The 27,330-nt window shown below is 35.5% G+C and overlaps 2 protein-coding genes across 4 annotated transcripts in view; one reads left to right on the top strand and one right to left on the bottom strand.

Moving 5' to 3' along the window:
• The window catches only part of LOC127065371 (uncharacterized), a 28,195-nt gene extending 13,367 nt beyond the window's left edge, over positions 1-14,828 (bottom strand). For all 3 annotated transcript variants that reach the window (XM_050997617.1, XM_050997616.1, XM_050997615.1), the window contains exons 1-2: positions 14,333-14,828; positions 289-14,057 (exon numbers count right to left, since the gene is read on the bottom strand). In XM_050997617.1, coding sequence (XP_050853574.1) covers positions 12,129-14,057; positions 14,333-14,581 — 2,178 coding nt within the window. In that variant the 5' untranslated portion in view covers positions 14,582-14,828 and the 3' untranslated portion in view covers positions 289-12,128. The remainder of the gene's footprint in view (positions 1-288; positions 14,058-14,332) is intronic.
• An 8,723-nt stretch (positions 14,829-23,551) lies between these two features.
• On the top strand, positions 23,552-24,648 carry LOC127065388 (keratinocyte proline-rich protein-like). Its single transcript, XM_050997659.1, has 2 exons — positions 23,552-23,597; positions 23,697-24,648. The coding sequence occupies exons 1-2, from the start codon at positions 23,583-23,585 to the stop codon at positions 24,465-24,467; spliced, it is 786 nt and encodes a 261-aa protein (XP_050853616.1). The 5' UTR covers positions 23,552-23,582; the 3' UTR covers positions 24,468-24,648.
• Positions 24,649-27,330: the final 2,682 nt, after the last annotated feature.

The following is a 27,330-nucleotide window of genomic DNA, read 5'->3' as shown; positions in this document are numbered from 1 at the left end:
GCTAGAATAAAAGACCCGCGCGCTGCCCGGGACGACGCGCGACTGACCAACGAGAGCACGGCGCGAACGGCACGCGCGGGGGTGTGGTGGGGGAAGGGTGAGACAGAGGGAGGGTGGGGGTAAAGAGAGAGGGGGGAGGTTGGGCCGACCGACGGACGACGTGCTCGGTTCAACGAGCGCGAAGCACACCGAACGCGACGCGCGCGCGCACACCACCATAGAGAACGACTAGAGACAATGATAGAAAATATATGAATGAACGTAGAGAGAATATAACGAGATATTTACACGATTTTTGTTTCCCCACACTTATTCTATATTCTCTTTCCTCTTTCTTCTTTCTTCCTCTTCTACTTCTTTACCTTTTTTTTCTTTTTCTTTTTCTTTTTCTTTCTTTGAACGATGAAGGAGAGAAAGAGAGAGAGAGAAAGAGAGAGAGTAGAGAGAAAGGGGGGAAAGAGAGAGAGAGAGAGAGAGAGAGAGAGAGAGAGAAAAAGTAAAAGAGAAATTGCGAAGAGAAAGAGCGAGAGAAATAGCAGTCGCGACCGTAGCACACCGTTTCGTGGACTGGCCTAAGAGGAGCGCGACTGCGAAAATCTCCGAACTCGAACGGAAACTACCGAGGTCGACTCTGCCAATTCGGCGCGCGCGTATCTCGCGATTTTCGAAAACGCTCACTGAGAGATAGAGGCTGCTTCGATAGAAGTGGCATTCGCTTGATAAGTTAATTAATTAATTTAAGAAGAATGAAAATGCTCTTTTCTTTCTTTTTTCCTTTCTTTCTTTTCTTTTTTTTTTTTTTTTTTTTTTTATAGATCGTTCCTCGTCTGCCTCGTGTTCTTCGATAATGTAGCTTGAAAAATGATCGTCGGTATCGCATAGAAGGTACACGCGTTATAACCTTTCGAGCGATACGACGAGAGGTGCATCTTAATGGTGGTATAAGGAAAAAGCTCCTTGGAGCTTTAAAGCGTGAAAATGTCAACGTTTCGATCGCATTAAGTTTTTCTTTCTTTTCGACTTGGAAGGTAAAAGTGTAAGATGTCTTTGAAAGGTAAAAATCGTTATCGCGTCATTTATATTCTCTTCCCTTTCGGATTTTTTCTTAAATCTTTCAAATATCACGACGCCGAGGTCGCTCTAGTTGTTTCGTTTCATCGTCATCTTCGGCGAATTCATAGATTCGATTCGTTCCTGATGTTTTTCATTGGACGATTTCCGTTCGGTCTTTTCGTTATAGAAACATGCTATGGAAATTAACCGAAGTCTACGTTCTTATGTAAAACAGCTTACTGAACGCTTACAAATACGACGTGCATATCGTATGTAAATGAAAACAGCAAGGAAACGTTCTTACGATAGCTACGATGAAGCTCGTTATTTCTTTCGAGGTATCATCGTTGTCGTCACTGTCGTCGTTCGTTGTTGTAGTCGTCATCGTTACTTCGTTATAGTGGTTTGTCATTGTTATCTAAAAACTAATTAATTTCCTTCTCCAAACCGATCCAACAAAGATTTTACTTGCTAGCAATGAAAACCGTGTGATAATTAACACCTTAAATATTACAAGAAAGGTATAAGAATATATACTCTAAAAGAAATTTTATCGCTCGACACGTTTGATATAAATACGATAGAAATAATTTGACACTGTGTTCCTTTCTAACGTCTCTGTTAATATCGTTCAAGTCTTTCTCTACGATCTAACGAGGAGTTGGATTGCCGCATAAACAGAAATATGTGATTACGAAACGCGTTCCTTACCGTTCACCGACGTTTCATTGTCCAATAGTCGATTACAACCGGTTGCTACTTTGCTAATCGGGTAACACCGATTAAATCATCGGCTTCGTTTATCCGTTTTATTGGATTTCTTGTTAATATACGTATTACCAGAGAAATAAAATATAGATCGAAAATATATCATCGGATTTGATACTTTATCTTATTTCTTATTTTTCTACGATCTCTTTTTCCCTTGTTTTAAATATATTCAAACGATGTTATCTTTGAAATTACCTTTGCGAAATTAAGGGAAACTCCTTCTGAACCTTCTTCCGTAAGAAAATTCAGACTTATCATAAAAGACGAACGATAATGCCAACAAACTTACACGAAAACTTTCGGACTGATACAGTTGAGAGAATCTTCACATGAGAAGCTAGATGGACTACTACTAGCTTTGATCACGTTAACGTCGTTTACTAAGTTAGTTGAAGTAAAGGATCGTAAACTAAATTACGACACATCCTAGGTAGATAGAGATCTTAATACAGGAAGAGTGTTAATCGGCCGAACTAATCGCGAGATATTCAAGATTACGTTCTTCCCAGACTTTGATCAATTCTTCGGTAAATAAAACGAATTCGTTAATTCTTCCCAAACTTTCCTCATAGATTCAATTGATAATTCTCGTATTTTATCTGCGATTTTTCTTTCTACGAGTAAAGAGAAAAAGAAAAAAAAAACAAAACTTAACGTAGAACGTCGATAATTTAAATGACGAGGAAGACCGATCGATTAAACGTACGAACGAATTGGAATTGATATTGCTCGTCGTTATATTAGAGATCTACGAGAAAGGATGAAAAGGAAAAGGAAAAAAAAAAAGATATTCGTCGAGCGACGATGGAGAATAAAAATAATTGTATAGAATTTGCAAACGTTCGAAATAACTTTTATGAAGGTGCTCGTATTACCGGGGAGAGATTCCCTGTAGGATTTCTTCTCTTCCAAGCATCCAGAAGATTTACGATAACGAAAATAATTCCCTCGCACGCGTCTGAAAACATCAGCGAATTTTATGATTGGATTGGAAACGCCCAAATTTTCTAGTTATATAGTTATCCAGTATTTTGTTACAGAGAATGTCCTCCCCACAGAATATTCGTATAGAAATAGAGACAGATAGATAGACAGACAGACAGATAGATAGATAGATAGAGAGAGAGATAGAGAGAGAGAAAGTGAAAGAGAGAAAGATAGAGAATATCCATATTCCAATCTCAATTTCGAAATTGTGGCTGAACTTGAGGGATCCCGAAGGGGATTCCATTGTTTCGTGTCGCATAAAACAAGTTACGTGGTTTCTGAAAAATATCTTGGGAAAAGTATAGAAAACGGTGCTAAGCTCTTTTGGGATAATTCCAAGTGAATTTCGAATTATCGAATAATACACTCACGAATACTTAGAATAGAAAATGCAACGAGGAAAACTCTCTTGGTCGAAAATGTATTCTTTACGAAAGAGAAAAGAGATTACCTTTCAGTGTTGTTAAAAGCGGACGGATAAGGATACAAAACAGAGAGAATGAAACTAATACGTCTTCGTTTCGTCGCTAGAGTGGAATAAGAGAAATTAGATCTTCCATTAGCGAGAGTCGCCGCATCGTTCGATACGCGAGAACACGGATTACGTGTTACGGTATTGTTGTTAGTGGCCATCGTATTGTATAATTGAACGGGAATGTATATTTTAGAGAAATAGCATTTGCAATAACTTTCTCTCTCTCTCTTTCTCTTTCTCTCATTCTCTTTCTATCTTTTTCTCTTTTTCTTTTTATTCCTTTCTCTCTATCGTCTCATAGAAATCATTAGAACAAAACTAACGCTTTCGGTTTTCATCTAAAGTGCATCGTTTAAAACGAAGTTATCACGAAGCAACACACGGTTACGATGAAAGTTGGCAAGTAAAATTTCAAGCTACGTTCGCATGCGGTTTGACGAGTAATCACGGATCTCAAGTTACATGCACGACATTGACACAGATAACTCTTTCTGCGACGTATGTAACCTGCGCGTTGAGATGATACATACGGAAATATAAAGCGATTAAATTTAAACTACAGATGTTAAAAGAAAAGAAAAGAAACAAAAAAAAAGAAGAGAAAAAGAAATTAATTATAAACGCAGTACGATATAAAAAATTTTCTTCTTCTTCTTCTTCTTCAAAAACTGTGTTAATCATCTCTGGTTTTATGATGATTACGTCGACGACGAGTATATCCAATATTATCGTGGATCTCTCGTTTATTCTCACATATTCTTATTTTTCTTATTGATTCTCATTTATTTTCATTAAATCTTATTAATTATTTATTCGTAAATATCGAATAGGACCCATAGAATGAAGAGTCTATGATTGTGAGTCTTTCTTTCAGTAGAAATAAATCGAGTTCGATTTCGGTACTCTGTATTTTGTTCTGATTACTCGGGTGATGCGATCTTCGATATGTTTATCCTTTATTTCTAGCTCTATGAAGTTTTGCTTTGCTTTGCTTTCCTTTTCTTCTTCTTCTCTTCCTTTTGTCTCCTTTATTTCCCTTACTCTTTTTTTATTCTACGATATAATTATCGAAGGATCGATCATCGAGAGATAGGTCGCTCTGATAGGGCGAATTGTCGATGTTAGTTCGATGTATCTCGTTTAAGACCTTGATTCGTCATCGTGGGATTAGATTTTTACACGAAAGATTATGGAACATTTTGCGCATTATAACATAATCCTACCGTACACTACGTTTTATTGTTCGAAATTCGGGAAACACAAACGGTTGTGTTTAATACCGATGAATAAAGCTTTCGATGTTGCGACGGTCCTGTTATCCATAAACGAGGACTAATCCTCCTTCAATTAGCGTTGGAAACCAACCTGATAAGTGGTATATCATCCTGATACCGCATATTTTAAATTAGAATCATTAAGGAATTCTACATGCAGCAACCTCAACGTGGTGGTAAAACCTCGACCGCTATTATTTTTGCGATAAATTGAAATCTGTATATGAATTATAACGACGTAAGTTCTATTGAGCAAGTGGCTGCATATATTTTTAAAATGTTTACTTTTTAAATATTTGGACATAATATATCTCGATTGAACACAGGTCAATCGTATTTAAATATATAATTAGATTACATAACATTATAAAATGATTTCTTCAAGCACGAAAAACGTACCGAAAAGTTATTATTTCTTTATTATCGTTTCAGATTTATTGTAATATTTTCCGAACAAACAGGCCTTAAATTTCTATAGAAGTGAATACAATACTTTTCAATTTTTCAAACGTTTAAGATTAAAATATTAATATTTTCGAAAATTTGATAATTATTTGAACAATATATAATGTGCACGGGGTAGAGTAAATTAATATTCAAATAAGAATTTATTCGTTTAAACATTTCAAAGCTTGTAATACGCGTTAAAGATAAAATGATCTTGATTTAAAATTCCGATATCTTAAATATCGATCTCGCGATCGTTGATTGCATGTAATTATCAATAAAAACAAGGTTTGTAAGAAACTCGTGAAAACTCTTGTTGTTCATATTTTGTTCGTATCTATCATCGATAAGTCGAATACGCTACGAAGGAAAAGTCGTGAACGGCTTAACGAGGAGAAACGAAAAAAAAAAGAAAAAGAAAACATACATACGTAAAACTTTTTAATTTGAATCTTTAAAAGATGGCGAAACATTTTTGGAAGGAAATAACGATTGCAATTTCGAGTTAGCCGAGAAGATCCTAGACCAATCGCTTGGGAATGCGATAACTAGACTAATTGTACTATACGATGCTTCTAGTGTCGCGTATAAACCGTATCTAATGATCTTACGAAAATATTAGGAAGGAAAGCTCATTTCGGGTTTACGTCACGCGCTAAAATTTCTAAAATAGCTTTTCGATCGAGACGCTCTGCTGCCAAAAAGGAGATTGCCAATAATTACGGATCGTTGTTAATCCTGCGGTTAACGTTGGTTACACCATTATTCTCTATTAGAAGAGGACATCTAATTATTTTCTACTTATTCTCTATCCTTTAGTTGTTAACCGCAGAATACGAGTAGTATCTACATAACCCGTCTACTACCTACGTATATAAATTAACGTTTATTATTTCGTGCCTATTAATTATGCTTCTCATTAAAAGCAGGCAAGCGAGAGAAGCAAAAGAAATAAAGAGTGAGAAGAAAGGGAGAGATAGAGATAGAGACAGACAGAGAGAGAGAGAGAGAGAGAGAGAGGAGAGAGGAGAGAGAGAAAGAGAAAATAAATTAAACTATCGTGGCGAAAGTATACGCAAAGTTATTCCATCCTTAGCTCGTTTTAACGAGCAAAGCATTTTTTATCAAGGCATATATGCCGAAGCTGATAGAAGGCTTCGAATTAATTACGCCTCGTCGACTGACGAAGTAAGCGTACACGATTGTTATTGTATGCGAGCAATTTACAAGGAATACGAGATACATCGAGAAAGAGAAAGAGAGAGAGAGAGAGAGAGACAGATAGAAAAAAAGAAAGATAACGAACGATACTTCAGGATCTTTCAAGAAAACCGCATCTCGATCGCGTCGCATTTAAGAATTCAAAGAATCTTTATAAAAATTCGTATAACTCTGAGAATTATCGAATTTTTTAACTCGTATAGTCACACTTCGTTTTCCTTTTTTTATTGTCCCTGTCGTTCCTGTTTTATCATAAAAACTATGCAATATCTCTATCTATCGATTATTATTATTATTATTATTATTAAAGTCAATGAATTAAAACAATTCAGTTGGAAAAATTTTGAGAGTTGTAAAAAAAAAAAGAAAAAAGAAATAGAGAGAATGTTTTTTTCCTATTTTGAAAAAATAGCGATACATAGAGGACGTATTAAAACGTACGGTAAATTTTTTGCACTATTTTATACCTTTGAGCCGATTAAAAGCTCGAGTTAACGAGGATCATTGAGTTTTCGATCACGAAATTTTAATGGTTTCCTCGACACACAGAAAACGCGTTGCCGTGTTAACGGTACGTATCCTCCCCTATTTCGAGTAAATACGAACGTAATTTCGAAATTGCGACAATGAAGTATATATAACGCGTCTCATTAAAAAAAATTGTGTTAATAATTATACAAGCGAACGAATAGCATTCCGACTTTGTTATCTTATATGAGAAATTTATGAATGCTGTTATGAGAAAAAAGAAAAAAAGAAAAAAAGAAAAAAAGTAAAATTAAAGATATTAATTGGTAAACGAATAATTATCTATATCTTAATCTTCCATCTTTCCATCTCGTTATCTTAATTCTTCGAGAAATGAAATATCTCTCTCGTTATGATCGATCCTCCTTCTTATCTTTTTTCTTTTTTGAATTTCGAATATCGAAAAATATCGCTCTTTAATGTCACGTGAAAATCCCAACGAGTGGTTTCGTACGTCAAGAAGAAGTATATAAATTCTTTTTGAAGAGACGATGGGAAGAGAGCTCGATCGAGTTTGGTATCGCCGAACATATTTTTCTGATAGAGAAACGCTCTCGAGAGTTGAAACACACAGGAGAATGTTCCGTTTCCTTCCATCTTTTTCACACAAACTCGTTTCGACTAGGGACACACGTTGACACGAAACACGTTCAATCGACGAATTTTATCGAAATTCAATGATTTTTTTCTTTCTCTCTTTTTTTTTTTAACAAGAACGAAGTCGTACTTCATCGATAAAAGTCGATTCATCGATAATACATATCTCACGTTAATATACGATCATAAACTTTTCGTTTTAACTAGGTTTCTTCTTTTATCAATGATGTTCTTTAATTATTTCACGATTCAACTCAGCTGTCGTTTCACGAAAGTATCTTAGCAATAAGTATCTTTGATAACTCGATAAAACGAGCGAATAAAAAGAAAGAGAGAGAGAGAGAGAGAGAGAGAAATAGATAGATAGATGGATAGAGAGATAGAGATATTTTAAGAAACAAGAAACTTGAAGGAATAGCGACATCCATTAATACCGGAAATTAATACCGAAGAGAAGCAAAGAAGTTAATTTTAATGAACGAATAGCAAAAAAACGTTAAGTAGGTGAATTAGACGACGTTCGATCATTACGAACCTTTTGAAAAGTTTATCTCAACGAAAAATTCTAGATCACGATTGCCCGATATCTTCTTTTAAAATCCTTGAATTTTATTCATATTTTTTCTTTCGTATTAAACGTGCTCTTTCTCGATAAAAAAATTATCACGATTTATCGTAATTATCGGTATCTCGGATGAAACGTGATCGAAACACGAGAAAAACAGGCAACATGAGAAAAACAGACAAGATTCTCTTAAGAAATAAAGTGTATATACGTAAAGAAACTCGACTTGTAAGTGAAGTAACCAATTGCGTTCATAATTTTCGATTTAATGAATTCTTAAATCGTGGAGAGAGAGAGAGAGAGAAGTTGGGTAAAAAAGAGGAGAAGACGGAGAGAAAGAGAGAGAGAGAGAGAGAGAGAGAGAGAGGAGAGAGAGAGAGAGAGAGAGAGAGAGAGCCAGGAAATCTTTTCAGGAAAGTTTGAAAAACAAAAAAAAGAAAAAACTATGAAAAATTAACTTGACTTTGTAGAATAGAATTGAGTAAATGTAGGAGGAAAAACTCTCTCATTACTCTGTGAAAATATCTCACGATTAAAAGAGATTTTTCTATGAACAATGTGTCTTGCATTTGACCGAGAAAAGAAGAAAAAATGAATGAATGAATGAATGAATGAATGAATGAATGAATGAATGGATGGATGGATGGATGGATGGATGGATGGATAAACGAATGAATGGAAAAAAAAAGAAAAAAGCAAGCAAGCAAACTATAAAAAGAAATTAAAAAAAGAAAAAGGAAGAAAAAAGGGCATAACAATACTGATGCGTTTGACATAGTAAATACGATAGATACGATGACTAGGCAAACTATCTGGAAAGCGGCCAACGACGACGCGTTTATCGCGCGAATTCCCATGAAATTTCACAAAGGTATCAAATGTCCACAACACGAGGATACCACTAAACGCGTAACGTTTGTCAAAGGAACCTTCAAAACTGTCCCAAATATTTTCAACGTGTCATATCCTGATTTTAGATTATAAAAGGGAATTGCCATCAAAGTAACGAAATAGAAGCGACGAGAGAAAATAAATGTAATGGTAGTAGTTCGATTTTTTTTCGCTCTCTATTTTATCTTTTTTCTTTTTCATTTTTGTTTGTTTTTTTTTCTCTTCTTTCCTTTTTTCTTTTATTTTTTTTTGGATTACGAATGAAAAGGCCAACGCCGATATTTCTATCTCGTTTCGTTTCTGGATAGTTCCCGACGAAATTGCTGGGCTACCGCTAATAACGTTCGTGCTTCGCGTAATCGATACGACAGGGATAACAGGGATACGTCGTAAATAGAGATAATTGGTATAAATAATTAATCGAAGTTACTCTGCAACGATATGCTATTGAAATAATGGTCTATATGTAAACCTGCCATAGTATCTTATCATTGTAAATATCTATAACAATTCGAGCAAATACGAAGAGAGAGAGAGAGAGAGAGAGAGAGAGAAAGAGAGAAAGAGGAGAGAGAAAAAAAAGGTAGATTTACTCGTCCACATCTATCTCAACTCGGTAATGGCGTATATGCGTGTGTGTGCGTGTATGCATGCGCGCATCCATGCAATTAGTTTTGTAATCGAATAGTATCTATTGGAAAACGTCACAGAGAGAAATAAATAGCAAATATCCGACGTATCCTCGTGATCTTCTTTATTTATAGTCGGAGAACCTCGAAATTCTATTATTAAAATAATTCTAATGGATGACTCTCGACTCGTGATAGGGTTTAAAAGCTTGCATCTGCCATTCGCAAAATCTTGTTGCATCGAATAGGCGGTACGTGAATGCATTTGTCAAAACAACAGATGTGAACGGCACAAAAATAATTATGTATTCGATTTTAAGAAGATCAAGATGAGAAGGAGAGTGAGAAAGAGAGAGAAAGAGAGAGAGTGAAAGAGAGATAGGGGGTGAGAGGAGAGAAACAAATGTGTATATCTACTTTTTCTTGAATGAAACCAAAAACGGGTCCAAGTTTTAATGACGGACGATTTAATTAAATTTTTTTTTTTAATTTTTCTTAAAAAACTCTTCGTGAGACGAATGCATATATACTTATGTGTATAGCGTACAATCCTTTGTACACTTGATTAAATTTCGCGTTACAATTGAAACAAATCGAAGATTATTTTCACTCTCTCTCTCTCTCTCTCTTTCTCTTTTCTTTTTTTTTTTAATTAAATAAGTTCGAACGTACGTAGATGACATCAGCGAGCTTACCATTCATTTAAAAATCGATTAAATGAACATAATGTGAAGGTATCGAGCTTGCAGAAAGATAACGAAATTGATCGAGTATCAGGATGTGAAAAATATGAGAAGACAAATGAAGCCATATTCAAAATTTCGATGCATAAAATACGTATACGTTCGTACGACGCAACGTGCATACTTACATACGTACATATATACATATACATATATATATATATATATGTATATATATATTTTTTACATGTAACATAGCAATTACAGTATTATTCATATCCAATGGAAATTCGATGTTCTCTGTTACGCATGAGATACGATTAAGCGTGGGATTAATTATCGCGAGAGATCCCGTAACCGGTTACACCAAATAAACAGTTCGGTTTCACGAACATTTTCTTTTCGTGATTAATCACCGAATGAAATCGTAAAAAGTACGAATGAAATGAAATGGAAGAAACTTAAATGAAAGGTAGAGAAAAAGAAGAGAGGAAAAAAAGAACAAGAAAACGGAGAGAAGAAAAACAAAAAATAAAAAAAAAATGAGAGAGAAAAAGAGACAGAGTTAAAGAACGAGGAAGATAAAAACGAGTCGTGTGCATCTTTCGAGGCAACATACGTGAAATCTTTCTCGATGTGGCAAGCGGATTCATCCGATAGAAAACCGGTTCGAAGATGAAAATAAGTCGCGCGTACGTTGATCCTCCTTGCGACTCTCATTGACCACTTATCGTTTGCCAGCACGAACGTCACCGACACCGTAGAGATAACGAGATATCGTTTTAGCGAGCAAAAATGCGCCGGAAGAAACGGACAATCATTCTTTTCCTTTTTTTCCATCGAACGCGAGACGAACACTCGAAATTGTTTCTGTAAGTAGTGAAAGAAAAAATAGAAGAAGGAGAAGGAGAAAAAGAAGGAAAAGGAGAAAGAGAAAAGATAAGACAAAAAGAAGATTAGATTAAATTCGACGTAAAATTACTCATCAACGAGACAAATCTTTAGTCTAATAGATCGTGGCTAATAACCATTCGAAGATAGTTCCACTAGAATAACGTTAAAGAGGATTCAGGACGACTTCATTCTAATTACGAGAGAGTTATAACAACATTAAGTGCATCTGGTTATCGTATAGTTGCCGTTGTAATCATAAATTTCTAGTTGCGGTGTACGAAGGAGAAAGAGAGGTACATCGTATAGAGCAACTTGTCGGACTGGCTGAGATAGCAATTTGCGAGTTGACTTTTGGATGATGTGGATGATGAGATGGTTATGATTGTTATAGTATTATCTAAAACATTTTCTTGTTATATACGTAAAGATCTATAAAAATAGATATTCATTCTGTAACGTATGTACGCATGTAAGTAACTCATTAAAAAAAAAAAAAAGAGAACACAACGTTTGTTCGTTCAATTATCTTTTCTTCTCGTAATTTATATTCATAATGTTACATTGTAAAAAAGGAGCAAAAAAAAATGGATAAAATATAAGGTAAAAATATTTACAAATACGAGAGCTATCCTTGTCTCTTGAAACATGTTTCTTAGCGATCAAACAAGATCGATCGTATGTTTGGGAATACGATCGTGTTTTAGTTCTTATAATCTTGTTTCGAGAAGAAGAAGAAGAAGAAGAAGAAGAAGAAGAAGAAAAAGAAGAGGAAGAAAAAGAAAAAGAGTAAGAAGAACGACTTTGGTATAGATCTGGAATCTTTGAAAAGTTACTTTTTTCGGCATGAGAAATCTCAAAAAGAAGAGGTAACTTTAATGGTAAAAGATGATAGTACGTAAGACCAAACGAGAATAATACAGGTTCGAATTGTCGTTCCTCTTTACCTTCTAATCCTTTAATTTATTTCCTCTTCGGTTTTGCCATTAAGCTTCCTGCATAAAAGGCGTTCTCTTATTCGAGCACGGAAAAAGAGGAATCTCCTTTCGTCTTCGTTCTCGTTACGATAAAATAGAGAAAGAGAGACACGAACAAAAGCGTTTAATCCTTGGAGAATCACGTGTCGCTGAGAAAATCTTCCGGCGAGCTTCTCATTCCGCGTATACCTTTTTCATGAGTGATCTCTCGAATTTGTATAAATCTCTTTTGTTGGTTAGACATGGCCGTACCGGAAACGGTGACCCTCGCGACACCGGAACAAATGCTTCCTAAAGCACTGGTATATTTCAATGCGTTCGAGGACGTAGTTTTCTTCGAGGAACAGCTACGACGACTAAAGCACGAAACGGACATCTTGCTAGAAGCATTACCCGAATGCCAACGTTCGTTCTCTGAAAAATAATCTCGATGTAACGTAAGAGGACCAGTTACATAGGAATCGGATACGTCGCTTTCCGAAGGACCTCTTCTTCCCGACGTGCTATTATTAGATATCTTACGCGAATTTTTTTCTTTCAACGTTAACCTACGCTGCAGAGATCTCTCTCTTTCATTTATAGAACACCCCGTCGTATCGTCGTCCAATTCGATCAATGGAAATAACGGTTTTGGTATACCGGTTGTGAAAAATACCGGAACGATTTTAACTTTCTCGATATCTTTAGGTACGCTGATCGCTTTAATTCTTCTCGTCGATGTAGAAGACGACGTATTCGTTATCTCTTTGAAATCGATCGTTTGCTTAGAAGTTTGAGAAGACCGATTAACTATCGTAGTAGTATCCACTTGTTCCTTCTGATGCCGATGTTTCAAGTTCAATCTCGATTCTCTTGGAGTAAGAAGATCCTTGGACGTTTCTTCATTTACCAACATCTCGACGTCTTTTACCGTTGAACAAATCGATCTTTTCTTTTCGGGATAAGGATTGCCGATCTCCAAGGACGAATATCTATTCCCTTTGCAAAGGGAAACGTTAGTGGATGATTCTTTAGCGGCCGATAAAGAATTCTCTACGATAACTTTCGGTGTCACGATATCAAAGCCCATCGAGGAACCCAGCAAATTTCTTTTCCCTCTTCGCCGATCACAAGGAATATGATGATCCTCCCTTACGACTTCCTTCGATCTACCACCACCCAGAATCAATAAATCCGCCGGTTGATCGGCGTTCCCTCGTGAAACGTATCGACTCCCATTGATGTCGCAAGATTTTCTTGAAATAAAATTCCTATAATAAGAGTAACCTTCGTCCACCGATCTCACTATACTTCCTCTTTCTCTTTGATATCGATCGTGAATACAAGAGGATCGTGGCCGATAATAATGTTCAAACGGCGTATTATTCGTTTGCGAATAATAGTTTGCGATCCTTTCACCAAGATACTCTGTTCCTCCGATCGAGGATTCGTTCTTGCCCGAAGTTATTTCGAAATACATCGATGGTTGCCGGTTGCTCGGTTCGCGAGAAACGCACGTTCGATCTCCGTGCAAACCGGTTTCTACGAAAAACTGTGAATTACCGGTCGAGATATGGTTAAAACTTTCTCGAGACATCGATTTACCGACCATCGTCATTGGCGAAAACTGCGTTTGCAAATTGCCGACGAAACGATGCTCCTGCTGCAAACCACGATCAATATCCATCGAACTCAATACGTAGCCACCTGCGGCATTTTTATTTTCCTCGATGGAACCGTACATTCTTTGTAATCTCAGTGCACGAAATTTGGCAGCTATTTCGCTGAGCTCGCATCTTAGAGGCGACAATTCCCCGTGTATTTTCAAGAGTACATTGGTGTCGTTAGTGACCTGTCTTTTCATACTCGAATCGAACGAATAATCGTCACTCGGTTTATCCAATAACGACGTGTCGTTCACTGGATACGGTGGAATATAGAACGACGTTCTCGATAATTCTGGATTCTCGATTATGTCGATTAGATCGTGAGAAACTTTGTTTGTTGAACAAGGATCGATAGACTTGTCTAATTTTTTTATCGTCGTCCTTGGTATTGATCTTTTCTTTTGATCCGTCAATTTAATATCCTACGACAAGATTGTGATTTGTCAATAAATTAGACTCGATGTCTGTGCATATACGTACGATGAAAATTGAAAAACTTTTTTAACACGTTGATCGCTACAGTCGATTCTTTGCGTTTAGAATTCAAACGAACAAATTGAAGAAGCATTAAGCAAATATAACAACAAATTTTCTTACAATCTCCTTCGTAAGAAAAATAACGATGGAAGAAAGTATCGATTCTTTGAAAAATTCGTTGAACGATCAACGTGTTATATTATCTCGATAATCTATCTACCTGAATTACAGGCAATAACATTAAGGACTCCCGTCTATTCAGTTCATATTTCTTGCCCAGATAAGAGACTTCCGGTTTGATCGAATCGACTAATTTCGATTCGGCAGATAAGAGAAGTTCCGTTTGTTCGACTATCATTTGTAATTTTTGCTGACGAGCAAACGAGGAATCCGAGATCATACGATCTTTGACTTCGGTAATAGGATTTGATTCGATGTTTCTCAAAATTGGTAGGGACACCGAACTCATTGTGATATCGTCTACATCCTCTCGAAGGTAGGCATATCGCTTCGAATTCGGTTTCTCCTTCGTTTCCAAAACCTTTAAGCTCTTGACCTCTTCCTCTTTCCGAAGATTATCGAAATACGATTTCGATAAGAAACGAGTGTGACTTGATTTTCCTTCTACGAGCCTCGACGGTCCTTCGCTCGAAGTTTCGTAATCGGCTTCTGATCATTAAATGATATTATAAAGTATAAATAATAATTAAGCTATACAAAATACTATTATACATAAATTAATTTGTATAAGATATATATATAGTAATATAATATCTCTCATAAATAAGTGATATCAAACCTATCGACTTTGTTGTATTTAAATTAACGAGGATTAATTTATAATCCTTTATAACACAATTTTGTGTTCTTTCTATAAGACAATTGCGTAATTAATATAACTTATATTAAAAAAAAAGAAAAAAGAAAGAAAAATTGTTGATACCGCCTAACAATTAATTGTACGATTTTAAAAATTAGCACGACGTTATAAAGGATTAATCCTCCTACGTTATAGAAATTATTTAAGAGAACAAATCAAAAATTATTTCTTTAAAAATATCGATCTCAGTTCGATCTGATGCGAATCTCGAGAAAGATTTTTTCCGAAATAAATAGAAAAAATGGATAAATAAAAAGCGAAAGAAATGAAAAAGAAAAGGAAATTAAAACGAACCATCGGTCTCATTGGCAGACGTGCAAGTATCAGGAGAACTCGCCCTCGATTTTGCAAACGCATGCCGATCATGACGGTCGTCTTGGGACTCGTCAGAACGTCGTTCAGGAGTTCCATCGAACGGAATGGGTTCTCCACCTTCGATGGAGAGAACGATCGGCTTCCTGGATGGTGAATAATCGGACTGCCTTCCAGCGATCGTTGCTCCAAGTGACATTGTTGTTTATAGGTTAAATACGAAACGAGAAAGAGTACGACCGAGTTCTTATTATATTTTTCTCTCTTTAAGTATCACCGATCGACCGGCTCGGCTCTAACGTTGCGCGAAATTGAACGAGGGAGCTTCGTCGAGGCGCATAATTCTACAGAAGGAAGGCCGACGCACCCTCGAGAATTGCACGAGAATTTCCTTAGAATCGATCGATACTGAAATAGATATATACTTTTTAAACGACCAATAAAAGCCAACTTCGTATTACTTTGACGAATATACGTTTATATATGTATATATATTTACATATAGAATCGTATTATATATATTTATACTCAAACAGCCTTAAAGGAAATATAGACAAAACAATTTTAACCAAAATAAACTTCTTGTTTGCGAACTGTATGCATGCATGCATGCATATGTACATACATACATACGTACATACGTATATGTTTACTGTACAGATACATACAGCTTAGACATACAGTCTAAACTTCTTTATACGATCGTATATGTAAATGTTTCGTGTATGCACGTACGTATAACATACTCTGATAGCATCCTTTTAAATATTCATGTTAACAAGTCGAACTGATTCGAAAAGGCTTCCTTAAACTATATTAGAATACGATTGTATTTCTATAATAATATAGTTGCTAGAAACTGTTAGTTAGTAATTCTCTGGTACGTATTACCCTATCATTTACTTTTTAATCGATCGAAGTTGTTACTTCAAAACATTTCTTTCGAGTTCATAATTAATAATCAAATCAATTGCGATTCGTATCAAGGGTTTCGTCATTGGAGATAATTTTGTATAATTAAACGCTATGGATTTCGCTTATTAATCATGTAAATTTATTCGATTGGCCCATCGGAAATTCATGTCAAACGTATGAATTTTATACTTTTAGTAACATTTTTACGACTAGCTCTATCTTAGTGAAACTTTCTTCGCTCTAGAGTTCCATATTCGAATTACGAATTCGAAGTTGTCAAACAACATCGCTCGTTATAGGTTTATATATACGTACGTACATATACATACATACATATATATGTATGTATATATACAACGAATGAAATTGTCTTCTCCGACATAATTGCATTCAAATAGGATAATGATCATCTACAGACTCGAAGTTTACAGTATCCATTACGTGATGAAAGTTCAAAATATAATATATAATGAGATATATTTACATGCACGGATAGATAGATAGGTATGTATATGTGAATGTAAATGTAGAGACAACTGAATACCAATTACATGAAGATATTCCTTCAAGTCGTTCTACCTCCGAATTACTCGAAAAACTTTATACGTATAAAAAAAGAAAGTACTTCTAAAGTAGAACGTTTGGTTAGTTCGAGAAGTCCGATGAAGTTAAATAAATGAGCTTACTTATATCTTTAACCTTGATCGTTATATAATAACAAAACGAACCGATAAAAAGAGAGAGAGAGAGAGAGAAAGAAAAAGAAAAAAAAACAGAAAGAGAGAGAGAGAGAGAGAAAAAGCAGAAAAGATCGAAGGAAGGAGAAAAAAGAAATTAAGAACGATCTCACTGCAATTAATTAATTTCTTAATTAGAGAGAAGGTGCATCAATCTTGTAATCTGATTAGCTTAAAACGAACGACGCGACGCCCGGTAATAATTTTCTTTTTAATAAAGGTGAAGAACGTTCGAGGGGAGTACGCCTACAATTTACAACTACGATTACGGTGAAAAGTAATTTGTCACTCGGAGGGTACTCATTACCGTCTCGGTTTGACCGGTATGTCATTAATATCAATAACCACTTAGTACAATATCCACGTACCACTCATACGTCAAATTCGTCTACATACCCTCGCAAACACGTTTCTACACCCTCGAATGCCTCTACCACTAGCACACATTGCCACGGTCCTTTAACGTTCCGATCATTTCCATTAAGCTTCGATGGCTTTGGTAACCGCGAATGTTTCGATGAGTTTACGATTACGAGATCGTCGATAAATTTCATTGGTTAAAATGTATACTTAACTCTCTGATCGTTCAGAAAGAGAGAAAGAGAGAGAACAAAAAATGATTATTAACATAAACTCTTTCAAATTACAAAGGATAAATATCTACGAGTAAACGATAATGATTATTATATTTATTAAATGTGATTCTTATTTCCATGAAATTCATATTTAACGAGACACGATCATTTTGTTTCATTCAATGATGGTTAAGTAACGGTAAAATTTCATGGTGAATAACATGCCGGTAGTTTCCTTAGTAGAAAACCACTGTGAATTGTCGTGGTTCTTAAAATGAAAAAGCATTGAGCCAATTTAGGCTTCTTCTTCTCTCTCTCTCTCTTTCTCTCACTCTCTTCGTAACTAGACTGAGAGAAGAAGAATAAAAGGGAAGAGTGAAGTGTAGGTAAGACTCTTCTCTTGAATATATATGTAGGTACGTGAGAGCTTCTTTCTCAAAAGGAACGACCAACAACGAGCTTAATTGTCTGGGAAAACAAATTTCAGACGATTAAGATACATCGTACGAACTAAGGAGAAAACGAGGGCATTCTTTTAGTTCCCACTGATATTTTATCTTACGGTTTAACGCCCAACCTTATACGATGCTTCAAAGCTACGAGCTATTGTGGATAAAAATAAAAAAAAAGAAAGAAAACAAGGAAAGAGAGGAAAGAAGAGTAGTACCTATATACATTTTTTATTAAGTCAGTTGGATAAACAAAAAAATAATAATAATAATGAAAATTAAAAAAAAAGAAAATGCAATAAAACTGATTACGACGATACGATCAACAAAACGAATTTTGAGGATTTACTCGGATTAAACATAAAAAGAAACGACTGTGTAGTTTTAACTCGAATCGATAAAATTTTATATTAGTTGTCGATAAATTCTCGAGAAATCCTAATATTATTTCTAAACGATACGTTTTTCTTTTAATCGTATTACCTTGAAACATTTCGATGATCGAAACTACGATCTTGTCACGATTAAACGTAACATTATGTTTGTTAACTTTGACAAACGATTTCAATGGGATTATATAAACACTATTTTATCGTTTACTTTTATCGAGATCGATTTATCGAACTTAGAAAAGGAACGCTAGGAACATAGAAAAATGAAAAATGTGTGTGTGTGTGTGTGTGTGTATGTGTGGTAAAAATGTCAAGTTTAAAAGACGATTTGAACTTCGAAAGAAAGAACTAGCAGATCTTTTTGTTACGGACGTAAGAGAGCAAGATTTTTATTTGATCGAGCATCTGTGACTCCTCCCCATTAATTTTCTTTCTTCTTTCTACGCTTGGCCATGCCGGAATCCAAGGAATTCGTAAATCACCGGTTAATACCGTTTCACGTTCGTACTCGAATATTCTCTCTGAACGTTGACCTTTGTTCTCTGGTCTCCCTATATCTTCCTTTAGAGAAAATGTGAAGGTATTGAAAAAATTTATCATCTGAGAGTCTCCGAGTAAGTACTCCGGTCTTTTGTCTGAAAGAAAAGGAACAAAGAGAGAGAAAGAGAAAGAGAGAGAGAGAAACAGAGAGAAAGAAAAAGAGAAAGAAAGAGAGAGAAAGAGTCTAACATAAGAGAGAGTGAGAAAGAGAAAGATCGAGTACCAAAAATCGTTGCACATATTGTCCAAAAAGCGACATGCGCGGTTACGCAAAGAGTTACTTTCACGAGTACATGAAGGACAATCCATTATCCTTTCTCAGGAGACGAATAATTTTATCGCATGGCCCAACTGCGATCACTATCCATTACTTTCTTTCTTTCTTTCTTTCTTTCTTTCTTCTTCTCTCTTTCTCTCTCTCTCTTTCTCTTTTCCTTTTTTTTTATATATCATTCTGATATTAGATGATTCTTGATTCAAGAATACATAGAAAACAAATTTGGAATCGATCGATGATCGAACGTTCGTTTGAAACGATCGAATTAAAATTATTTAACATCGAATTTTCACTCGGCTCGAACGCGAGTCATCGATCCCTACTTTCTCGGTTGGTAATACACATACTTCGTCGATGTAATAAAAAAAAAAAAAAAAAAAAAGAAAGGAGAGAAAAGAAAAATATATACGAAGAGAAAAGGAAGAATAAAAGAAGAATTCGATTCGCAAACTGGTCCGGTTGGATAACATCGTTTCCACGCCTTTTACTTTTATGTCAGATCACAAGTTAAATGTAGGAAACTGCCATCTTCGTCCATGCAATTATATCTTTCTCTTTCTCTTTCTCTCTCTCTCTCTCTCTCTCTCTCTCTTTTTTTCTTTTATTTGCTACCTCATACCAAACCGAAATGTACCGCATACCGAACACGCGCGATCGATCAATTTGGTGGTATCAACCACTTCCGGCTTAACTCATGATTTTGTCCAAGTTACGTCATCAAAATAATATTTTTTTCGTTACGAAAATGAAATATATATGTTTGTGTGTGTGTGTGTGTAATCGATATTGAAGGGAATGCAGGAATTCTTTTGATATATATATTCGCTGAGCCAATGAGAGTAACAAAAAAGGAAAAAAAGGAAAAAAAAAGAGAAAAAATAATAAGAAAATGGAGCATATAAAAAGAAGAAAAAAAATATCCAAATGACATACATATAAAGAACAGATTGGCAATTAAAACATCGTATATGACGGTATAATCCGAGCAAACTCATCTGTCGTTCAACCGCATTTACGTGCATGTGTGGGATGAATCATTTATGTATCTATCGCATATATCTACCTATACACATAGAACTTATTCGAGAGATGAGACGTCAGATGCAGGAATTTCGTAATAATTTCAATCATTCGGATTTCTCAAGGATTTCTATATATGAAAAATAATCCGTATCCCTTTGCCCAACGATAGAATAGAATTTAGGCAGGAAGATAGACAAAAAAGATAATAGAATCTATGAAATGCGATCTAAAATTTTGCGAAGCACATCCTCTCGATTTCGAGGCATGACCTTGTTTATACTCTCTCTCTCTCTTTCTCTCTCTCTCTTTCGTTCGACAAATGCAATGTATCGGACGCGTGCGAGCGAGAAAAATCGAGTTGGAAAAGAGGAGCAACGGCAAATGGCACTGTGGTACCGTCGTACCGTGACGAAATCGAATCTTCGAGAGACAGATTTCCGATCGGGGTAAAAGCGTTTCAACGAAAACTCTCGACTTTCGACCCTTTTTATTTTATCTTCTTTCCCCTTGTAACTTCGTGAAAACTACCGATCATCCGTTCCGATTTTGCAAATAATTTTTTATCGAAAAATTATTCATTTCTTTTTCGGACCTTATACGAAATACTTTTGTTGAGATATAACTTTTCATTATTAAAAACAGAAAAGAAAGAAAGAAAAGTAAAGAAAAAAAAAAAAAAAAAAAAGATAAAAGAGAGAAATAAAAATAAAAAGATATTGGAGAAATGTGAAATACGGGCGATTTTCAATGACGTAGTAAATCGATATCAAAATACGACGTTTGATCGGCCTCGTAAAAATCGCGAATAATCCCGAAGGAAATCACAAGATTCAACGAAAAGTAAGGTTAGATAGCAATAAATATATACTCTTCTCTCTATTTTATTGGCATCGTATTTCGAGTTAGTTTTATTTTTTTTTCATTTACTTCATTATTTCACTTTTTTCTCTCTCTACTAGAAATGCCGGTACATTTTTCGCGAATATCAATCGATTCATATCTTAGTGGTTGAGACGATTTACCACTTAGAAAACGAAATGGAAATCGTGTTTCATTTTACACTTTACTCCATTTTAGGATGATTTCTCTTCTTCTTCTTCTTCTTCTTCTTCTTCTTCTTCTAGAAGGAAAGACCGTTGCTTTATCGAAAAGCGGAAAGCTTTCGAGAGATGCATGATTTCCTTCGTATCTTACACGACGTCGAGGTATAGCGAAACTAAATTGCGACACGTTTTTCAGAGAGCATTGCGAGTAATTTAAATAAAACGTACCTTCGCGGTGATACGTATACACGGTGAATATAAATCGTTTCGAGAAATTTCATTGAATTTTATATGTGGACGATATACATACATACGTACGCGCTTTTCCTTAAGAACTTCAACAACGATAAAGACGAAGAAGAATAAGAAAAAGAAAAAAGAAAAAGAAAAAGAAAAGAAGAAGAAGAAGAAAAAGAAAATGAGAAAGAAGAAGAGAAGGTCGAGATGGTTATCACGAAACTTGCAGCGTGCGCGTTTTTTAAAAGATCCTTTACTCGACGAAAAGAAAGATAAAGATAGATAGATAGAAAGAAAGAAGTAAGGAAGGAAGCAAAGAAGGAAGGAAGGAAGGCAAAAAGTAAGAAAGGAGAGAAAGAACGAAGGAAAATCCCAAAGGAAAGAAGAAAATCCTATAGGAAGGAAGAAAATCCAAAAGAAAGATATCAACCGAATACTTTAAGAACTATTTTCACTAAACCGGACAGACATGTTACAAGAAATAGATATTATTTACTTAATAGCTCGCATTTAGATCTTTATAACTGTTGGGAAATAGAAAATATCTAAGGAACTTCGAGAAAAAGATGAAGCGTCTCGTAGAAAATATAAAATGACCAGGAGAAAGAGACGAAACATCTCGTACAATCGACTAAATCCCCTTAAATGGTAAATATAAAGAACATCTTGGATCTTTTACTTTCGACGGAAACGGAAATAGATTATTATCGGACTAAAAAGAGAAAAACAAGACCTCCCTTCACCCCCATACATCCCTATCTTTCCTTCTCGAATTGATCGTCCTGATCGCTAAAGAAACTGAGATTGAGAAAGGTTTTGCAAATAGGTCTCTACGAGTGTTTCAAAAACAACCGCTTTCTACATGGTAGGTAAAATATACTTTCGAAAATGTGGAAATGGCGCGATAAATAACTCGACGAACGATAACGTTCCATCACGATTTCGTACGTCTCGTCGTTATATCATGAATACCATGAAAACTGATGAAGTCGTTCGAAGAAACACGATTTCTAGTTTTCACGTGGGGAAACATTTATTGGAGGAGAGAGAGGGAGAAGATTTTTACGTAAATGGCCGAGTTTTAATTTAATTTAATTTAATATATGTATTTTTTGTTTTTTTTCTCTGTATCTCTCTTTCTCTCTCTCTTTCTCATCTTTTGTCGGACATATCTTAATCGTCGGCTGTTTGCGATGACACAACGGGGCTGCATGAAAGTGAAGGGAAGAGGACAAGACGAGAGCACCGTTTCCTGCTCTGTAAGACTTCCAAGAAAAGAAAAGGAACGAAAAGACAAGAAAAGAAAAGAAAAAAAAGAAAAGGAAAAAGAATTGGGAGGGACTCCAAAAATGGAGAGACATAGAATCGTAATTTGTGAAAGGCGATCCGATATCGACCATTACACGAATATAATTCGCAAATATTTGCATCTCCATACGTATGATTAGATAAAATTTTCTAATATATATGTATATATATATATGAACTAATTAATAAATTATAGAATATTTTTAATCGTTTATCAACCTATTCCGACAGAAATTCGTACGAGCGAACTTATCGATCGATCGATCAAGATTAAATATTCACAAAGAGAATCGTATTATTACGTATGACAGATTAATATGTAATGGAATCTTTTCTGAAAATGTTTGCCTTGAAACGTAGGACGAGCAAGGAAGTGACACGATATATTAATTCGTCAATTTTAAAATAATAAAAGCATGGAATAAGGTGCGGATCGATTTTCGTTGATCGATCTCGTCGATTCATCCTGGTATTAAACGTAAACTCCTTTGTGTCGCGAAATTGGAACAGTATCCTTCGAATTTCGCGCTACTTTACATTACTTTGCCTTACGTTACGTATCGTCAGTTCGGTAAGAATCAGATGGACCGGTCAGAAAAAAGAAAAGAAAAAAAAAAGGAGGAGTTAGCAGTATACTCAGTAGGGCGTGTAGCTGCTCCAGTGAAAGTACTCTTCCTCGGCCTGGTAACGTATTGCCATCTGGTCACAGTCCGGTATATAAAAAGCGCGATTGGAAGCAAAGTATGACACATTCGAGTCGACAGAACGCAAGAGTAACAACAATGAGGATCCTAGTTGTACGTACGGCTTCGATTTAACATTTGAAAATCGATCGAAAATAATTATACAATCCAATACAATCTACCTATTCTCTGATCTCTCTTTTTTTTTTTCAGATTTGTCTCTTGGCCACGGGCGTCTTAGCCGGGAAGAAACACGACAAACGTGGTATACTTTTAGGAGATTCCAGTTATTCGAGCGGACTTGGTTTGAGTGGTTACACCACTGGTGGATTAAAATCTGGTTTATATGCCGGTGGATTGAATTCTGGGCTCGGTTACGGACTCGATTCCGGACTTACTTCTGGATTCTCTTTAAATGGAGGCAGTGCAGGAGGTGCGTTATTAGGCGCCAGAGCTGAACGTATTACTGGTGTCACCGTTCATCGCGAAGTTCAAGTTCCCGTTCCAGTGCCGCATCCTGTGCCGGTCGAAGTTACAAGAACCGTACCAGTTCCTCATCCTGTTCCAGTTAGAGTTGATCGTCCTTATCCTGTACCAGTGCCACATCCAGTTCCAGTCGAAGTTACTCGTCACGTACCTGTTAAGGTCGATCGTCCTTATCCTGTACCAGTACCTCAACCAGTCGAAATCCGTGTACCTCAGCCCGTTCCCGTTCCCGTTCCCCATCCAGTACCAGTTCCTATCTCGGTTGGTCCATCGATTTCCTTGGGTTCTACAGGAGCTAGTAGCTTTTCAAGCGGATTTTCTAGCGGACTTTCCACTGGATTCTCAAGTGGTTACTCCGATCTTGGATCCAGTTTGCCCAGTGGACTTAGCTCTGGAATAGAGGTCAGCATCGGCCATGGATACTCTTCTAACAACGGTGGATCGATCGGTGGAGGAGATTCTGGATATTCTTATCCTGTACCATCGAAGAAATGGTGAACGAACGAATTCGAGGAGTCGTTAAGTTTTAACGCTTACATACAAATTCTTTGTTCTTCTGGAATCGACGACTAAATGTACCTTTCTACGTTTGCTTCGAACTAAGCATCGTAACGATCTAATAATAATGATAGTCATAGCCAATGTTTCATATAATCAATAAATTTTTTTATTTTGTTACACGATACTCAACGTCTATTTACTTTCCTTCTTTATAAAGTAATGTCTGAATAAAGATAACAGAGCATTGCCGTTCGTTAATCCGTAATCTTGCTAGAAGAAACATCGTGATTAGAGCGTTAAGCTTAAGAAACAATTGCAGAGAACTAACTACTAAATTATATGGATTAATTTATTAACAAGGGACCTTCCATAAGCGATAAGTTGGCAAAATCGAAGCCAAATTAATTTCGGATTGGATTATTCTCTGCTGTGGAATAACGAACGTTGATAAACTACGAAAGTTTCTTGAATTCCACGCCGAGTAAATTAGAATGTTCGTATTAACGCTTAATTCGAGTAATTAAGTTCAATGTTACGAGTACTACATACAAGAGAGGCGATAAGGATTGAACGACGATATAATGATGGTTTTAACCGTACTTTTCGGAAATCGTACAAAAGAGAGAAAAAAGTTTTAGAGTAGTAATAGAAAACGTAGGTAGACGTAATGCAATATAAGTGGATGCTGAAAATCTTTTATGACCAATTTCTTAAGGAGAGAGAAGATTAGAAACGGACACTCGATAAATGGGAAAGAAAATTGAATGGCAATGTACGAAACGATATCGAATCTTACGGTTGTATTAAAACAGAAGTACCGAGAGAGCGCACAAACGCGTACATTTGTAGGTATCCATAATGAAGGGGGAACGTTCATAGCTCGATTGGTCGATGTAGAGTTCGCGTGGGATAGGATTACGTCAGCAAAGCTCTTTTCGCGTCATATGGAGCCGTCAAGCTCAACGTAAATCGGGTCAGGCCGCTTTACCTTCTTTAAACTTTATTTATTTTTTTTTTTAATTTTTTTTTCTTCGTTTTTTTCCCTTTTTTTTTAGTCGGAAGGATGATAATAATAATAATAATAAAACTGCAACAACTACTATTACTACTGTTGCTATTAATAATAATAATAATAATAATAATAAAGAAATTGTGTATATTACGTCATAGAGCTTAATGTCTCCCTAAAATCTTAAGCATCCGATTTTACGATGATTTATAGTCAAGAGCGTTTAAAGTGTCACGGTTCGCGTAAAACCAGTACACAGCTCTTAATGAAAAATTCATATGAAATTACCACGCATCTATTTTCTCGAGTAACCGCGAACTTTCGTTGGAAATATACATCTTATTAATGTATGTATGCAAATACTACGAATGTTCTCGCTTTCTTAATTGGTATGGCTTCAGTGATATAGGTAATATAACAAGTGGATCAATAATTCAAGTGCTATGAATAAAGACTTACGTTTGCTCGTGAAAGATGGTGCCGTAAACGCAAAAGCACCATCTAGAAGAATATCCACTTGATATTCTATCACGAATTTATCTGTCTATTCAATTACGATCTCAATTCTATATTCTATTTCGAACTCAAGTCGAAATAAAAGATAAAGAATTACAATTTATACGATCAATTAAGATAAGTCCCATAAAATTATTACGTTTCTAACTTACTTATCAACCTACAACACTTAACTACCGTTGAAAATAATTTCCTACCAACGATAAAACAGTTCATCTCGTATGGTAATCAAAGAACGAATACCTTCAGACGGTATTGCAGAAATTTACCTCATGTCGATAACATGTTCTCAACAACGGGTAAACAAGATTTGTCTCGTTTAACCCTTCTATCAAAAAAAAAAAGTATTATTTAAAAAATATTATACTAATTTATATATATTCTTTTTCCGAATAAATGATTTACTTACATATAGTACTCAGCCTTATCCCTTCACTAAAGCATCTATTATATCGTAAACTTACCTGAAACAAAATTAAAAAGAGATATTGTTAAAAATAATTAAATTTTCTAAGACATACATTGATATAATATATACTATAGACTATAAATAAATTGGATGATTCAATACATTGTGTTCTAAAGGAATACGTGTCTGTTGTAACTCTTCCACCAAATTAATGGAAGAAAACAATTTTCACAGCGAAGTTCGGAAGAAAAATAGAATGGAACCGAAGCAACGGTATGTGAATACAAAATGAGAATCTATCATTGGATAGAAACGATCAAAGACACACCTGCCTCGTCGAATTACCTAATGGAATTCGATCAGGAAGATCCATGATTGCGAAAGTTCATTACGATAAAATACATGTTGTATCAATAAAAGAAAAAAAAATTTCAATAATTCTCAAAACATAAAATAACAATTTCATTAGAATCCTCCATTTATAAACAAAGCTTATTTTATAAGATCGATCGATTTAATATGAAAAATTTACGAAAAAAACAGATAGAGGGAAAGAAATCAAAAATAATTTAAAAATTTCAAAAAACATTGTAACACGGATATTACGTGATCAACGTAACATAGAATCATACACTGACATAATTCGATATTGACCGTCGCAATGACTATAAGTATTTGCATGAAGCATCGTTTATCTGTCCTATACCCAAGCATGTAAGTAGCGTACGTGTTCGTAGAAGTATCCCCAGAGACAGGTTCAGAACTCGCTACATCTCAAAATCTCTCTCTCTCTCTCTCTCTACGTTGCTCTATCACACGTACCATCATCATCACACGTACCAACACCATCCGGAATGGTCCATTAGTATATCGAAACTTACACACAGACGACGCTATAATTCCACGTTGCTGTAACTCGCGTAATA

This window comes from Vespula vulgaris, chromosome 7, assembly GCF_905475345.1.
Source record: "Vespula vulgaris chromosome 7, iyVesVulg1.1, whole genome shotgun sequence".
In the NCBI taxonomy this organism is placed as follows: Eukaryota; Metazoa; Arthropoda; class Insecta; order Hymenoptera; family Vespidae; genus Vespula; species Vespula vulgaris.
The sequence above is the reverse complement of the archived record's forward strand: the minus strand, read 5'-3'. Positions and strand labels throughout refer to the sequence as shown.